The sequence below is a fragment of the Rhinatrema bivittatum genome, chromosome 9 (genome assembly GCF_901001135.1).
Source record: "Rhinatrema bivittatum chromosome 9, aRhiBiv1.1, whole genome shotgun sequence".
NCBI classification, from domain to species: domain Eukaryota; kingdom Metazoa; phylum Chordata; class Amphibia; order Gymnophiona; family Rhinatrematidae; genus Rhinatrema; species Rhinatrema bivittatum.
Window position 1 is genome coordinate 112968715 of NC_042623.1, and position 18450 is coordinate 112987164.

The following is an 18450-nucleotide window of genomic DNA, read 5'->3' on the forward strand; positions in this document are numbered from 1 at the left end:
TAGGGCTGGAGGGTACTGGAAGCCAATAGTAACAGGTGGGAGAGAGAATATAAGAATATATATATAAGAATATAAGATATGCCATACTGGGTCAGACCAAGGGTCCATCAAGCCCAGTATCCTGTTTCCACAGTGGCCAATCCAAGTCACAAGAACCTGCAAGTACCCAAACATTAAATAAATCACAAGCTACTATTGCTTATTAATTAATAGCAGTTTATGGATTTTTCCTCTAAGAGCTTATCCAAACCTTTCTTAAACCCAGTTACACTAACTGCTGTAACCACATCCTCTGGTAATGAATTCCAGAGCTTAACTATGCACAGAGTGAAAAAGAATTTTCTTCTGTTTGTTTTAAATGAGCTACTTGCTAACTTCATGGAGTGCCTCCAGTCCTTCTATTAACTGAGAGAGTAAATAACCGATTTACATTAACTTGTTCAAGGGAAATAAAAAAATGGATAAAGTGCGTAGCTTGCTGGGCAGACTGGATGGGCCGTTTGGTCTTCTTCTGCCGTCATTTCTATGTTTCTATATTTATACACAGAGAGCCCAGATATAAAGAAACACAAGAGAGCACTAGTAGAGAGGGGATAATGAAAAGCACAGAGCAGTATTTATACACAGAAAGCTTCTACAATATAATAATTTCAATTTTTAGCACTCAGTGGCTTATCTGCTCTGGAAACAGTTGATTCCTCTCCTGGGCTGTGCCACAAGCAGTCTCTAATACAGGAGTAGGATTATTAGTTTAGAACAAACAAAATCTTTCCGCATTTTCTGGACAAAAGTGTGGTCTATGAAAGAACTGTCTTTTGAACTTTGCTCCATCTGAGCCACCATCACCGCCAATGAGAATGGTGCCACTGTTGCTGGCATCAATGTTTAGCACTGAAAAATCCATGCTGAAGTGGCCTGCACCCTAGGAGGCGAAATTGAATGCATTGACTTTCTATTTTATCACAGGCATCAAAGTACGAGGCAGATAATGCCTCTTCAAAGCAGAAAATCTATGCCTGTGCCTACTCAAGTGGACAGAAGTTGAAGATTTCCTGCTCCTTCGTTTATGTAAGTGACAATCCCAGTGCACCTAAGGAAGAAGTGTCAAATGTGGTATCTTATTGCCCTAGGAAACATTCTTACACACTTATTGCAATTTGCTAAGTCATGACACAATCCCAAATACTGGAGAGAGAATGTGTGGAGATCTGCTAAAACCATTTTATGGCTGCATTTATGGCAAAGTTTGAAGGGTTTCTGATTTGACATGGTGGCACTTCTGATCAAAAATTCCTCTTGTACACTCTGTTATATATTTATTTTTAGGAGACTCCTAGATATAATTCTCTTTTTGCCTTTATTTGTCAGTGCCTTTAAAGCTTCTTTTCAAATTCTCTTTTTGCCTTTATTTGTCAGTGCTTTCCATTTAATTTATCGGTGCTTATGCGGTTTCCTTTTTTCTTCATTTAGATCCCTTTTCCGTTTTTTGAAAAATGATTGTAACTATAATAGCTCTTTCACCTCACATTTTAACCATGCCAGTTAGATGTTTAGTCTTCTTTCCCCCTTTTGTAATGCACGGAATACATCTGGTTTCCACCAAGAAACATCTACAGATGTTTTTTGGTGGAAACATCTGTAGAAAAAGTCCCTTGATGAGGAGGAGCCCACAGAGAGGCCCACATCCAGGACTGATGGTTTCAACCACCACCATAGAAACATAGAAACGACGGCAGAAGACGACCAAACGACCCATCCAGTCTGCCCAGCAAGCTTTCGCACTTTTTTTTTCTCTCACATACTTATGTTTTTCTTGGCTCTTAGTAACCTTTTTTATTCTATTTCCCTTCCACCCCCGCCATTAATGTAGAGAGCAGTGCTGTAAATGCATCTAAGTGAAATAGCTTAATTAGTTAGGGGTATTAACCACCGCAATAAGCAAGCTACACCCATGCTTATCTGTTTATCCAGACTATGTAATTCAGTCCTTGTTGATTGTTGCCTGAATATAGATCCACCTTTCTTCATTCCCCCCTGCCATTGAAGCAGTGAGCCATGCTGGCTATGCATTGAAAGTGAAGTATCAGTCTTGCTCCCCTGCCGTTGAAGCAGAGAGCAATGCTGGATATGCGTGAAGTGTCAAACTTCCTCCCCTGCCGTTGAAGCAGAGAGCTATGCTGGCTTTGCATTGAAAGTGAAGTATCAGTCTTGCTCCCCCTTGCTCCCCTGCCGTTGAAGCAGAGAGCTATGCTGGATATGCATTGAAAGTGAAGTATCAGCTTATTTGGTTTGGTGTAGCAACCGCCGTAACAAGCAAGCTACTCCCCGCTTTTTTTGAGAATGCAAATCCTTTTTTCCACATTTCCTCATTGCCGCTGAAGCTTAGAGCAATGTTGGAGTCGTATTAACCGTGTGTATGTTTATTGAATAAGGGTATTAGTACCAGGTAGTAGCCATCGTTCCCGTGAGCCACCCACTCTTCATTCACATCTTCTAGACTTTATGGATCCACAGAGTTTATCCCACGCCCCTTTGAAGTCCTTTACAGTTTTGGTCTTCACCACTTCCTCCGGAAGGTCAATCCACGCATCCACCACCCTCTCCGTGAAGAAATACTTCCTGACATTGGTTCTGAGTCTTCCTCCCTGGAGTTTTAAATCGTGACCCCTGGTTCTGCTGATTTTTTTCCAATGGAAAAGGTTTGTCGTTATCTTTGGATCATTAAAACCTTTCAAGTATCTGAAAGTCTGTATCATATCACCTCTGCTCCTCCTTTCCTCCAGGGAGTACATATTTAGATTCTTCAATCTCTCCTCATAAGTCATTCGATTAAGACCATCCACCTTTTTGGTCGCCCTTCTCTGGACCGCCTCCATCCTGTCTATATCTCTTCGGAGATACAGTCTCCAGAACTGAGCGCAGTACTCCAGGTGAGGCCTCACCAAGGACCTGTACAAGGGGATCATAACTTCCCTTTTCTTACTCGATATTCCTCTCTCTATGCAGCCCAGCATTCTTCTGGCTTTAGCTATCTCCTTGTCACATTGTTTCGCCGACTTCAGATCGTTAGACATTATCACTCCAAGGTCTCTCTCCTGCTCCGTGCACATCAGCCCTTCACCCCCCATCGAATACAATTCTTCTGGATTTCCACACCCCATATGCATGACTCTGCACTTCTTGGCATTGAATCTCAGCTGCCATATCTTTGACCACTCTTCCAGCTTCTTTAAATCCCGTCTCATTCTCTCCACTCCTTCCGGCGTGTCCACTCTGTTGCAGATCTTAGTGTCATCTGCAAACAGTCATCCCCGTCTGTTATGTCGCTCACATAGATATTGAACAGGACCGGTCCCAACACCGATCCTTGCGGCACTCCGCTTAACACTGCTCTCTCTTCAGAGCAAGTTCCATTTATCATCACACATTGTCTTCTGTCTGTCAACCAGTTTGCAATCCAGGCCACCACCTCGGCACTCACTCCTAAGCTTCTCATTTTATTCACCAGCCTCCTGTGCGGGACCGTATCAAAAACCTTGCTGAAATCCAAGCAGATGACGTCGAGTGCTCTTCTTTGATTCAACTCCGTAGTCACCCAGTCGAAAAAGTCAATCAGATTTGTCTGGCAGGATCTTCCCCTGGTAAATCCATGCTGCCTCTGGTCCAGTAATTCTCCCAACTGTAGATAGTTCACTATTCTCTCTTTTAGCAGCGTCTCCATTACTTTTCCCACCACCGAGGTGAGGCTAACCGGCCTACAGTTACCAGCCTCCTCTCTGCTTTCATTCTGATCACCAAAGTGGAGTGGAATAATGGTTGCTGTAGCTGGTCCTACTGACATCAAAGGCTCTACTGTAGACCTTTCATATTCAGCAATATCATTGGGATGAAATACACTGCCACTGTCATTTGAACAAGGACAACCAAGGACATTATACTAGTAATGATTTGGGATGTGCATCGGGTGCCCGATCGTTTGCGCTTTCAGGTTCGTGTGGCCGTAGGAAAATCTCGTTTTCCCACGGATCGGCATTTTTTTTTTTTTAAGTAAATCATTTTAGCGCGCACTAACAAAAACAACAAAAAGTAACAAAAAATAACAAAAATAAACATTTTTGTTAGTGCGCGCTAACTCGAAAACGATTTTCACGAAAATTCGGGGGGGAGGTGTTCGTTTCTTGTTTTAACTGATATATAACAAATTAAGAAATATCGTACGATATTTCAATTCATTATAAAAACGATTCACATCCCTAGTAATGATCCCTTCCACTATGAACCTGAGATACCACCAGTGATATGGATAATTGGATATATGAGCATACGTATCTTTGAGATCCAGGGCATAGAAAAAAAAAAAACTCAAATAAAATAAACATATCCAATCCCCAGGCTGAATGAATAAGGGAATTATGTGAAGAATATTCTGCTGAATTTCACCAAAGCAAGTCTGTCTGTTCAGTCTTTGTAAATCCTGAATAGATCCTGGATTTTCTTGGGAATTAGGAATGGGAATAGAACTCCTGGCCTCACTCCAGGGAAGGAACCAGTTCTATCACCTTCTGCTGTAGAAGCAATTCCAAATCCAAACGAAGACAGGAATACTGAGATGGGTCTGAATTGAAAACTCAAAAACCACTAAGTTGAGGATAGGTGAGAGATACCACAAGTGGAAGCAGGGACCAACAATGCTTGACAATATTTTTCCACTCAAAAGACTGGACCTTCCTCCCCCCCCTAGAGGTGTCAGGGAGCTGGGCTTGAGACTAGTATTAAAAAAAAAAAATACTAGGCCCAGGCTTCGACTTTTGTAGGGCCTTAGAATGACATCTTTCCCTTTGCTGCTCTCTGGCAAGAAGCTGTTACTGAGTCATGACAGGGGCAGTTCTATGACACTGATAAGAACTGGAGGGCATCTCTGGAAGAACGCTCATCTACAAGAGAAGCATTCACGCCAGGGGGGGGGGGCAAAAACTGGTTGCCTCCTCCCACCAACTGATTGAATAGTATCTTGATGCTCCATAAAATCTGAGCTAAAGTCTCTGACTTTGTCTCCCATACATAGTAACTTAGCAAAGATGGCAGAAAAAGACCAAATAGTCCATCCAATTTTACCAGCAAGTTTCTTATAGTAGTAACTGCTGCTCCATGCAGGTTACCACCAAGTCTTATGTTAAGGGTAGTACTACTACCAGCAAAATTTTTACAGGGTGAGCAGCCCTGTTAATTAGGACAATGCTGCTTGAAGTTGCTTTGCTTTTGGAAAAAATCTTAGTAAATCAGGGCCTCAGGCAATGGAAAATAAAGTGACTTTGCCAAGAGTGTTTGTGGGAAAAGCAGGATTCAAATGCTACCTTCCCTGGGCTCATCCCACTGTGCTAACCTCTAGGCTACTCCTCTACATACAAGGGACATCCCCAAGCTGATTATCTACATCTTCCCACAGACCACTGGCTCGCAACCAAGCCAGCCGGTGGGTATCAATGGGGTTGCAGCTGAAGTGTTGATCACATCATAGACTGAGAAGATTCTGTGTTTTTCATATGCCATGTCCTCCATTACTTTAGGAACTGCAGCTTGCTATGTGTCTGTCAATTTGGTTAGGAGCTTCAGCTTCTTAACACACTTGTGCAAGTACTGCAACCATGTAGAGCTGATGTGCTGCTATACAAGCACTCAGCATGAACATAGGAACACAGAAGTCGCCTTACTGGGTCAGATCGAGGGTCCATCAAGTCCAACATCCTGTTTCCAACAGTGGCCAAACAAGATTACAAGTACCTGGCAAGTACCAAAACATTAAATAGATCCCATGCTACTGATGTTGGTAATAAGCGTTGGGTGAAAGCACAGTTGCTTATCTATAACAGGTGCTCTCCTAGGACAGCAGGAAGTTAGTCCTCAAGTATGGGTGACAATCTGACGGAGCCCGGCACAGGAAACTGACTGGCACACTGAGCATGCCCAGCATGCCACTATCCGCGCATCCACATGAGGTCCCCCCTTCAGTATCGCAACAAAGAAAAAAATACAAGTGAAAAAATAAAACAACAAAATGGAAGGACAACTCAACTCCGCGGGGTGGTGGGTGGGATTCCCGAGGACTAACATCCTGCTGTCCTAGGAGAACACCTGTTACAGGTAAGCAACTGCGCTTTCTCCAAGGACAAGCAGGATGGTAGTCCTCACATATGGGTGAATACCAAGCTCCAGGTTGTCCTCGTCAGCGAGGTGCGGTCAACAGGTACCAAAACAAATTGCCAACGGGCACAACTGTGGTACTATTGGTCAGCAGAGGACAGCCTGGTTCTGACCAGGGGCTCTAGGCCAGGAGAGCTGGGTTTAAGTCTGGAAGAAATTGCGTAGGACGGACTGGCCGAAGGTACTGTCGAGTCTACCATCTTTGTGAAAGCAGCAATGGGCCACAAACGTCTGAAGGGATCTCCACATTGCTGCTCGGCAAATTTCGGCAATGGGAACAACTCGCAGATGAGCCACCTATGTCGCTATGGCACACACAGAGTGAACTTTGATTCAGCCTGCCAGCTGAAGGCCTTCTTACGCATAGCAGAAGGTGATGCATATCGCCAGCCAGTTGGATAGAGTCTATTTGTCCACTACTACTCCCAATCTATTGGTATCGAAGAACACAAAGAGCTGAGTGGACTGCCTGTGACCAGCTGTGCATTCTAAATAGAAAGACAAAGCCCTCTTACTGTCTAAAGTATGAAGAGCCCGTTCTCCTGGATGGGAATGAGGCCTGGGAAAGAAGGTGGATAAAACAATAGACTGATTGAAGTGGAAGTCAGTCACGACCTTAGGTAGGAATTTAGGGTGTGTATGTAAGATAACATGATCATGAAAAACCGCGTGTATGGCGGGTACGTAACCAAGGCTTAAAGCTCGCCGACTATGAGCCGAAGCAATTGCCACAAGGAATATAACTTTCCAGGTGAGGAACTTTGGGTCGCAGGAATGCAACTGCTCGAAGGGAGGACACGAGCCACGCCAGGACAATGTTGAGGTCCCAGGACGCAATAGAAGGCCGAAGAAGGGGCTTCAATTGAAGCAGACCCCTCAATAAAGCGAACCATTAAAGGCTGCTCCGATATGGATGTGCCAGCGACATCTTGATGGTACACACTAATGGCGCTAAGATGAACCCTGACTGAGCTGATTTGAAGCCCAGACTTGGAAAGGTGCCACATAAGTCCAACATCTTGAGAAGGGGGCATGTGAATGGATCCAAGTCATGCCCCACACACAAGGTGGAGAATCATCTTCATTTCAAACTATAAGACTTCCTGGTGGAATGATTTATAGAAGCCACCAGCAACTTGGAGACACTGTCCGAGAGGTCTAGGGGCTGAAGAACTAGGCACTCAACATCCACGCCGTTAGGGCAAACGCCCGGAGGGTCAAATGGCGCAGGGTGCCCTGGTTCTGAGTTATCAGATTGGGTGCAGTACCCAGCTGAATGGGATCCCTGATCAACAGATCCCGAAAGAGAGGGAACCAGATCTCTGGGGGCCAATAAGGTGCCACGAAGATCATGGTCCCTCAGTCCTGTGGAAGCTTTAGTAGGGTCCTTCAAGAGGAGCAAAGAGAAGGGTACACGCACAGAAGCCCCCTCCCCCAGTGAAGGGAGAAGGCTAGATGTCCGCCCCCCAGCAATAGAGAGCTGAAACTACTCACCTTGTAATTGTACAGGGAGGCAAAGGGGTCCACAACTGGGCTTCCCCACCAATGAAAAATTCTGGCTGCTACCTCCGGATTTAGAGAACACTCATGCGGCTGAAAGGAGCGGCTCAGCCGGTCCGCCAGTACATTCAGAGTCTCAGGCAGGTATATCGCTCATAGCGACATCCCCTGTGACAGGGCTCAAGACCACACCTGCACCGCCTCGTGACAGAGAAGGAACAATCCCGTGCCTCCATGTTTGTTGATTATATCACATCGCAACTTGGTTGTCTGTCTGAATCAGGACTTCCTTGTGTGACAACCAGTCCCGGAATGCCCAGAGGGCATAACGGATCGCCCAAAGCTCTAAAATGTTTATCTGACAGCGGGCTTCGTGAGCGGTCCAGAGACCATGCGTGTGGAGACCATCCACATGGGCTCCCCAGTCCTGAGGAGGTGTCTGTGGTGAGGACCACTTGAAGCGGGGCAGCCTGGAAGGGAATTCCACGCTCCAAATTGGAGGGTTTTTCACACCAGGACAGAGATGCCCTCAGAGGTTCCGTGACAAAGAGACATGTCTCGAGGTCCTGGGAGGTCTGTTGCCACTGTGACCGCAAGGTCCATTGTGCCCTTCGCACAACAAATGGAGCAGAAAGCGGGCACTCACATGTCGTCTGCTGTGCATGAAGGCTGCCAACGAGGTGAGGGCAAGAGACTGATCGTGGGGCAGAAACACTTTCGCTTGCGCCATGTCCAGCCTGGCTCCTATAAAGTCCAGTTGGAGAGATGGGCAGAAGTGAGACTTTGGGTAGCTGATAACAAACCCCAAGGATTGCAGTGTCTGCATGGTCAGGGCTAAAGCATTCAGCACCCCTGTGCGGGAGTCACTCTTGATCAACCAGTAGTCTAGGTATGGGAAGAAGTGCAACACGCGGCGCCTGAGATACGCAGCCACCATCGCTAGGCATTTGGTGAAAACACGAGGGGCTGAGGCCAACCCAAAGGGCAGTACCTTGAACTGGTAGTGAGCCTTCCCCACCATGAAGTAGAGGTATTTTCTGTGGCCGGGGAAGATAGCTATGTGAGTGTAAGCTTCCTTGAGATTGAGGGAGCAGAGCCAGTCTCCCCTATTGAGGAGTGGGATCAGAGTGCCCAGAGAAACCATTCTGAACTTTTTTCTTTTTTAAGAGAAATTTGTTCAATGCCCTGAGGTCGAGAATGGGGCGCAAGCCTCCATTTCTCTTTGGTATGAGGAAATATACCTCGAACAGAACCCTTGGCCCTGCTGAAGGCGAGGAGCGGACTCTACAGCTCCTGTTGTGAGAAGGGCGGGGAGTTCAGTCCGAAGTATGACCTGTTGTGTGGACGAACTCCACGATGGACATAGGGAGAGTACTCTGGAAGCCGTCAAATTGAGCCAGTACCCCTGACCATTAGTCTGAAGTGATGGCCCTCCAGTGGTGGGGGAAGCCGATAAGCCTGCCTCCTACTAGGGGATCTGGTGCCGGAGGTACGTTTGGCTGATTCATGCTCCTTCGCTGCCAGTCAAAAGCCTGTAGCTGGGGTGCTGGCTGAGGCCTAGGTAATCGCTGTTGACAGGAGTGGCCCCTGGAGCTAGTGCGCAGCATGCGAACTCGAGAGGCGGGGGGATAATATTTCCTCTGCCTGTAAAAGGATTTCCTGGAGCTTGACCTGGAAGATTTCCTGTCAGAGGAAGGAGTGTCCAAAGTGCTAGCGGAGAAATGCTGGAGGGTTTCATGGTAGTCCTTCAACTGAGCCACCGCATCTTGGACTGTGTCCCAAAAAGGTTATCACCTGTGCAAGGGAGGTCAGCCAGCTTCTCTTGCACCTCTGGACAGAGGTCAGAAGCCTGAGCCAGGCCATTCTATGGGCACCAATGCCCACAGTGGCTACTCGGGCCGCTGTCTCAAACACATCATAGGTGGATATCACCTCATGTTTGCCAGCCTCTAAACCCTGCAAGACAATGGCAGAGAGCAACTCCTGATGTGGCAAGCTCTCTGCGAGGTCCTAGACCCATTTCCACAGGTTCAATATGGGCGATGAACATAGCACCCTGAAAGACCTTTCTGCCTAGAGCAGTGGTTCTCAACCCTGTTCTGGGGACCCCCCCCAGCCAGTCGGGTTTTCAGGATATCCACAATGAATATGCATGAGAGAAAATTTGCATACACTGCCTCCATAACATGCAAATTTTCTCTCATGCATATTCATTGTGGATATCCTGAAAACCTGACTGGCTGGGGGGGGGTCCCCAGGACAGGGTTGAGAACCACTGGACTATAGCATCGATCTCCCTATGTTCTCGCCCTGGAAGGGCAGAGGCATGGGTATGGGAGCGCTTGGCTTTTTGAGGGCGGACTCCCTCAAAAAGCCACCTCTCGAATCCCAAGGCCTGCCGTACCAAATAGATGGCATCCGCCTTCCTATTGACTGGAGATATGGAGATTGGGTGATCCCACATCTGAAGGAGAAGATCCTTAAAGATGTTTTGGATGGGAACCACCACGATTTCCTTAGGAGCGTCGACAAACTGGAGTACTTCCAACATCTTATATCGTGCATCCTCCTCTGTGAGGATTTGGAAGTGAATGGCTTCGGCCATGGCCCTGACGAACCCCACAAAGGAGAAGCCCTCTGGGAGTGACCAACGCCTTTCCTCCAGAGGGGAAGGCTCAGAAAGTGGGTTGTCTGAGAATTCAGACAGACTCCAAGTAATCATCTCACCATGGGTCATAAGGGCCTTCCTCCTCACTAAGACCATCATGGGGCTGGCGCAGGGAGTCCTCTGGAGAACACTAGCCCTGGCCTCCGAACGCACCAAGGGCATTATGGGAATCAATGGTTCACCAGGTAACGGGGAGACCGGGGGCCGCAGAAGGCCAGAGGGCACAGACAAAGGCTCAGGAAACCAAGGCCTCGGAAATGCGGCACTGGCCGTGTCTTCCTCCTCGGAGGATCCAATAATAGGGATCACTCCTGAGGGGGCATCGGTGGCCGCTGGGGAACCGAAGGTTCCTCGGGCACTGGGAAGGATGTCCAGACACTCTAGTAGGGGCGCTAAATTAGACAGCACAGACTCCATCACTGGTATGGGGGCCAGTGGCGGGGGCAGCTCAATGCTCTGCAGAACTCGGAGCATTGCACTCTGCACCCTGCGGTCCAACTCCTCCTGAAAGTTCGATGAAGCCAGGACTGAGGGAGGGGGATGACGTCTCACTGGTGCTTCCTTGGTTCTCCGAGAAAACACGGTGCCTAGCACCAATATCGGTGGGGAATGCCTGGGACTCCCGGGTATAGAAACATATAGAAACATAGAAATGACGGCAGAAGAAGACCAAATGGCCCATCCAGTCTGCCCAGCAAGCTTCACACATTTTTTCTCTCATACTTATCTGTTTCTCTTAGCTCTTGGTTCTATTTCCCTTCCACCCCCACCTTTAATGTAGAGAGCAATGATGGAGCTGCATCCAAGTGAAATATCTAGCTTGATTCGTTAGGGGTAGTAGCCGCCACAATAAGCAAGCTACACCCATGCTTATTTGTTTTACCCAGACTATGTTATACAGCCCTTATCGGTTGTTTTTCTTCTCCCCTGCCGTTGAAGCAGGGAGCTATGCTGGATATGCGTGAAGTATCAGTCTTCTCCCATGCTGTTGAAGCAGAGAGCCATGCTGGATGTGCATCGAAAGTGAAGTATCAGGCACATTTGGTTTGGGGTAGTAACCGCCGTAACAAGCCAGCTACTCCCCGCTTTGTGAGTGCGAACCCTCTTTTCTTCTCCCCTGCCGTTGAAGCAGAGAGCTCTGCTGGATGTGTGAAGTATCAGTTTTTCTTCTCCCCTGCCGTTGAATCAGAGAACTATGCTGTATATGCATTGAAAGTGAAGTATCAGGCTTTTTTGATTTGGGGTAGTAATTGCCGTAACAAGCCAGCTACTCCCCTCTTTGTGAATGCAAATCCTTTTTTCCACATTTCCTCTTGCTGTTAAAGCTTAGAGCGATGTTGGAGTCACAGTAAGCATGTGTATGTTTATTTAATAAGGGTATTGACTCCAGGCAGTAGCCATCATTCTGGCGAGTCACCCACTCTTCATTGGGTATATTGGAGGATGGGGCCTCTCAGCCACGGGGTCGCTTCAGTGGTTGTACGGCAGCTGCCAGTACTGCACCGGAATCACGTGCCGATGGTGACCGGAGTCTATGTTTGTGGGATCTCCCACAGTTCTTGGCCCGGACCTTCCTCAGCACAGAGGAAGCAGAGGATCCTGATGTCCTGGAAACCGAAGAGATCATGAAAGCCCAATCGCCGTTGCCTCGGCTTTTAAAGACGCAGTCGGAGGAGTAGCAAGAGGAAGCAAATTGAGTGGTTCCCCTCGACCCCTGGGTGTCGAGGACTCAGATGCGGGTGTGGATGGAGTGGACTTTTTGGAACCGAAAAGTTTCTTCATTTTGTCCAGGCGCGCACAACAGCCCTTGGGAGTCATCTGGTCATACAGCTGACACCCTCGGCTGTCGTGCGAGGCCCCCAGGCAGAGGATGCAAATCTCATGCGGATCTGTGCTGGACATGTCCGCGGGCACTGGGGGCACCAGCAAAACCCAGACGCCATGAAAAATAACAGGCGCACAGTTGATGACTGGGGGCCACCGAGAAGCGGGAAACCAGGAATCGACCAAGAAAGGGAAGGAAAAATGTTTTGTTTTGTCTTTTTTTTACCTACCACGCCGAGAAGAGGCGCCAACCGCGAAGGGGGACCCAATGATGGAACGGGAAAAACCCCGATTTTAGAACAAGAGAAAACGAAACAGAAGCAGAGCTCCAAGAACCACGAGGCAACTGCACCACAGAAAAAGAGAGAATGAAGGGGGACCTTGCATGGACATGCAGATAGTGGCATCCTGTGCATGCTCAGCATGCCAAAGTTTCTAGAAACTTTGACAAAGGTTTTCCGTGCCGGGCTCCATCGGATGATGTCACCCATATGTGAGGACTACCATCCTGCTTGTCCTAAGAGAAAAAGAATTTCCTCTGATTTTTTTAATGTGCTACTTGCTAACTTCATAGAGTGCCACCTAGTCCTTGTAGTACCTGAAATAAATAATTGATTCACATTTACCTGTTCAAGTCCTTTCATGATTTTATACACCTCTATTATATCCAACCCTCAGCCATCTCTTCTCCAAGCTGAACAGTCCTAACCTCTTAGCCTTTCTTCACAGGGAGGTTATTCCATGCCCTTTATCGTTTTGGTCACCCTTCTGTGCACCTTCTCCAGTGCAACTAAATATTTTTGGGGTGCAGCAGCCAGAATTGCATACAGCATTCAAGTTGAAGTCACACCATGGAGTGATACAAAGTCATTATGACATTCTCTATTTTATACACCATTCCCTTCCTAATAATTCCTAACCATGTTTGCTTTTTGACCACCTAAGCATTCTGAGCCAACAATTTCAATGTACTATCCACTATGATGCCTAGATCTTTTCCTGGGTGGTAACTCCTAATATGAAACCAACATTGTGTAACTACAGCATGGGTTATTTTTCCTTTTATGCATCACCTTGCACTTTTCCACATTAAATTTCATCTGCCATTTGGACTCTCAGTCTTCCAGTCTCTAAAGTTCTTCTTGCAATTTATCATAATGTGTTTGTGATTTAACTACTCTTGCCCAATTATTAGGCACAATACTTATGTCTGATAACTCGAGGTGAGCTACGCCTTGGCATGGAACTAGCTGGAGCTCCGGTCTGTAGTATTCTCTCTCCCATTCTAGATAGAAGAGGCTCCAATGCTCCTCTCTTATCTTCAGGAGTAAAAGGAATTCTTCACCAATTCAGTAGGCTAGTTTGTTGGCTGCTGTGCTCTCTGGACAACCTCTTCAGAAAACCATACAAGATCCTCTTCACCTTGCTTGAAAGAGCCAATGTACTCAAATCCAAAGAAAAATTAGGCTCTGTTCTGTGCCAACCTACTTGGGCTCTGCTCCAAGATCTCTGATGTCCACGCAGGAATCACCTCATCTGGCATCTTTTTCATCAACACCAAAGATATCATGGACAGAATTGGCACCTGCATCACAAGCCTCTGCGCTGATGAGTATGTAGGCTGCGTTGAGACCACCAATGGTGCCTGGAGGTGCCCGTGTTTAAGTAAAAAAGCTGGCCTAGTGCCATGGGAACTTTCTGAACCATGAAAGATGACACTGCCCCACTTGTTTTAGGTGCCAATGATTGTCTCGCATTTGCGGGGCCATATGGTTTCTTTTTCTTCTGCTCCCACAGGATCTGCCTTAGAAATGGACCCTATTTAGACTACCTTTGCACCTCTTCTAGTATTCAAGCACTTCTGCGTTATGCTCAATCCCAGACCTGAGGCAGATCCAAAACCTGGCATCAGTGGGGGTGGGATGAAGGGAGGGAGCCTTAGCCTTGGAAAGGGGATGTGAAAAGCCCATGCATGGTTCGAGATATAGACTGGCTCTGATGTCTAGACTTGTGGGGGGCACATACCCTTGAATGCTCTACAGAGATCCCACATTTTCCAGGCCCAACACTTTTGATCCATGATGGGGGGTGGGGGCGGGCTGGCCATCACAGCCACATCATGGTCGGAGCCCAAGCACTTGTAGCAATCATGGGCATTTGTAATCTACACCTGGCACCCACACACGGGTCTTGAAACTGCTGATGGTTGACTTCTTCATAGGCCTTTCTCTGGACATGTTTTAAGAGTGAATATCTTTCCTCTTATTTATTTTTTGAAACACTTAAAAGTGCTGTTGAGTGGCTCTGAGCCAGAGATACAATGAAAACTTGAAGCTGCAACAAAAAAAAAATGCAAAAAAAAAAAAATGATCAAAGAATCACATGTCCACGAAGAAACGAACAAAAATCAAATAGAAAGGCTCATGCGCATGTTCAGTAAGACCTTTACTGAACTTTGAGAGATGGGTCCATTCAGTGCTGAATGATATCTTCCACATATCAGGGCTAATTCATTCTGCTTGTGAAATTGTATTAGTCCTTTTTCCAGAAACATCCCAAGCATTCATTACTTTTTACTTGCTTTCTAACTCATTAAACATTACTTCTGGCATGCTCTTATACACATATGAATTGCAAATTTGATATATAAATCTTCTTGCAACAATGTACATAAATATAGATCTTTTCAAATGCAATGTTCTAGCAAAAATATTAAACCAAAAGTTTAAAATCCAGTAATTTTGATATGAACGTTGTATAAAGAACATCAAAACTAAATTTGTTCAGTCATTTTAACAAACCTCATTTATTTTCATAGATGTATTTTCCTTTCTATCATTTTGGATGTTTAATGCATTTCCTGAAAGTAAAAAAAAAAAAAAAAAAGTTACCTATGAATTTCAATTTTAGAGTTTTAACTAACAGTTAAAATGTTAGAAGTAAATAATTTAGATGAATAAAAATAAAACAAGCATTTTATATAGTATTAAAAAATGCACAAAATACATGGAATGCAACACATTTTCTACATAAACTTTCAAGAGCTCAATTCAAACAATTTTTTAAAATTTACTTAGCACTATTTAGGCTAACTGTGCAAAGCATGAATAGAAGCAAATGAGAAATTACTACTTACCTGATAATTTGCTTTTCTTTAGGACAGTCCGATGAATCCAGAGCAAGTGGGTTATGCACCTCTACCAGCAGATGGAGACAGAGTAAACTGATGTCACAGTATATATATACTCCTGCAGTGAAATCAGCCTGCCAGTATTCTCTTCAAAAGCAACTGTGGACAGACTAGCAAAACTTAAACAGATAACCTTTTCAATAATCAGCCAATAGGCAACACTAAGCTCAGACAAGAAACGTATTAACACTAGGCTAGGGACTGGACGAACACTTACCAGTAATCCTTATAACACGTAGCCATGGAGGAGGACAATAATGCAACCATTCAGCAGCCAGGGAGGGAAGCTGGATTCATCTGACTGCCCCTAAAGAAAAGGACATTATCAGGTAAGTAGTAATTTCTCCTTTCCTAGCATCCAGTCAGATAAATCCAGAGCAAGGGGGATGTACCCAAGCTACTCCCAAAAAGGGCAGGAGGCTGCCTGAGGTCCAGTCAAAACCGTACATGCAAAGGCTGCGTCCTTCCAGGCTTACACATCCAGATGATAATACCTGGAAAGGGTACGGAACGAGGACCACGTCACAGCTTGGCAAATGTCGACAGGAGACAATGATTTCACTTCTGCCCATGATACTGCCTGAGCCCTAGTGGAATGAGCCCTGACCTGAGTAGGTAATGACTTCCCAGCATCAATGTATACAGCCGTGGCTACCTCTTTAATCCAGTGAGCTATGCTAGCCCGTAAGGCCACCTCTCCCTGCCTAGCATTGCCATAAAGGACAAACAGGCGATCCGTCTTCCGTAAAAGCTTAGTAACCCTCCAGATACCGAACAATATGTCTCTTGACATCCAAGGGTCGCAACAGATGATACTTCTCCACATCTTTCTCTTTGACCAGAGAGGGCAGGGAGATGGACTGATTCAAATGAAAGTCAGAGACCACCTTCAGTAGAAAAGAAAGAACAGTACACAGCTGTATTGCCCTTAGAGTCAGCCTGGAGGAATGGCTCCTGGCAAGACAAGGCCTGCAGTTCGGAAACCCTAAACGCAGAACAAATTGCCACAAGAAATACCATTTTCAAGGTCAGTAAGCGAAAGTTCAGGTTAAACATCGGTCTAAACGTAAGGCTCGCTAAGAAATCCAATACCAAATTAAGACTACATAGGTGTACTGGAAATCGTAAAGGACAACGAAGATATTTCACTCCTTTCCGGAAACAGGCCACATCAGGATGAGCGGACAAGAACATAAGAACATAAGAAATTGCCATACTGGGTCAGACCAAGGGTCCATCAAGCCCAGCATCCTGTTTCCAACAGTGGCCAATCCAGGTTACAAAAGTACCTGGCAAGTACCCAAAAACTAAGTATATTTCACGCTACTGATGCTAGTAATATCAGTGGCTACTTTCTAAGTCAACTTGATTAATAGCAGGTAATGGACTACTCCTCCAAGAACTTATCCAAACCTTTAAACCTAGTTACACTAACTGCACTAACCACATCCCCTGGCATCAAATTCCAGAGTTTAATTGTGTGTTAATCAGAGAAAATTATTTTTCACTCAATTTTAAATGTGCTACATGCTAACTTCATGGAGTGCCCCCTAGTCCTTCTATTGTCTGAAAGAGTAAATAACCGATTTACATTTACCTGTTCTAGACCTCATGATTTTAAAGACCTCTATCATATCCCCCCATTCACCTGACCTCTGTAATAGGCGAGAGCTGCTAATTGTACCTTTAAGGAATTAAGTGCCAAACCTTTATTCAAGTAAAAAACATTGTGCATATCCTCCAAACCTCAGGAAATTATATCATAAAAAAATGGAGGTAATTCAATAACTATTATACCATATTTAGATCCATTTAAATCAACTTCTTTATTAACCATTTACAATGGACCTATGTGAAACATTAAAACACATACCATACACCCAACTCTTTTACTACTCACACATTCATTCTCATACTACACATACATGCTTTACCCCCACATTACCATACTCACATCCATACTAAACCATACTTTATATATCCATAAAAATAAGGCTTTCACATGTTCACATATGAGGTGCAATACCTTATAACTTCCACTTAATGCCTTATAACCAATATTGGTTATAAGGCATTAATAGTTATTGGATTACCTCCATTTTTTTATGATATAAACCTTTATTCAAGCCAACCTGCAAAAATTCCAAAATGAGCGGGATCTTGACCAAACAAGGCCTCAAACACTTGCCAAACCTACACATAGGACAAGGAAGTGGAGAACGTTCTAGCTCTTAGCAAGATGGATATCACTGCCATAGAGTATCCACGTTTCAGCAAGCGAGCCCTTTCAAAGGTCATACCGTAAGACAAAATAGAGTCTGATATTTGTGAAGATTAGGACCCTGCTGCAATAGATCCTTGTGCGCCGGAAACCAAAAGGGCAACTCTGCTAGAAGCCGCCGCAGATCCGCATACCAGTCTCCTGGGCCAATCTGGAGCAACCAAGAGCACCATTCCTCTATGGCGCTCGATCCTTCTGACTAATCTGCCAAACAGGGGACATAGAAAAAAGGTATACAGCAACTTGTCTTCTGGCCACTCCTGTGCAAAGGCATCTATCCCCAATGATTTCGGATCTTTCCTGCGACTGAAAAATCATGGAACTTTTGCACTGTGAGTAGCAGCCAGCAGATCTAGAAAAGGGAGACCCCAGCGAAGCAGAACCAGCTGAAAACACATTGTTTGATAGCGCCCATTCTCCTGGGTCCAGACCTTGCCTGTTGAGAAAGTCTGCTCTCACATTGTTTTTTCCCCCCCTATGTGCGAGGCTGAGATCTGGAAATGTAGTTTAGCCCATTCCATAAGTTGATCCATCTCCTGCGATACTTGTTGGCTCTTGGTTCCTCCCTGCTGATTTATGTAAACCACAGTCGTTGCATTGTCTGATATTATCCGAATCACTTGCCCCTGCAGCCTGTCGCTGAACTGCAAACATGCCAGCCAGACTGCCCAGGCTTCCAAATGATTGATGTTCCAGAGAGACTCTTCTGAATCCCAGCACCCTTGCACTGTCAGCACCTGACAGTGAGCTCCCCAACCATAAAGGCTCACATCTGTCGACAGTACT

At 45.6% G+C, this 18450-nt stretch overlaps 1 protein-coding gene across 11 annotated transcripts in view; it reads right to left on the bottom strand.

The window, feature by feature from the left end:
- Nucleotides 1-18450, bottom strand: part of SCAF11 (SR-related CTD associated factor 11) — a 529866-nt gene that overhangs the window by 246845 nt on the left and 264571 nt on the right. For all 11 annotated transcript variants that reach the window (XM_029616088.1, XM_029616082.1, XM_029616081.1 and 8 more), the window contains one exon: nt 14995-15053. In XM_029616088.1, the coding sequence (XP_029471948.1) occupies nt 14995-15053 (59 nt within the window). The remainder of the gene's footprint in view (nt 1-14994; nt 15054-18450) is intronic.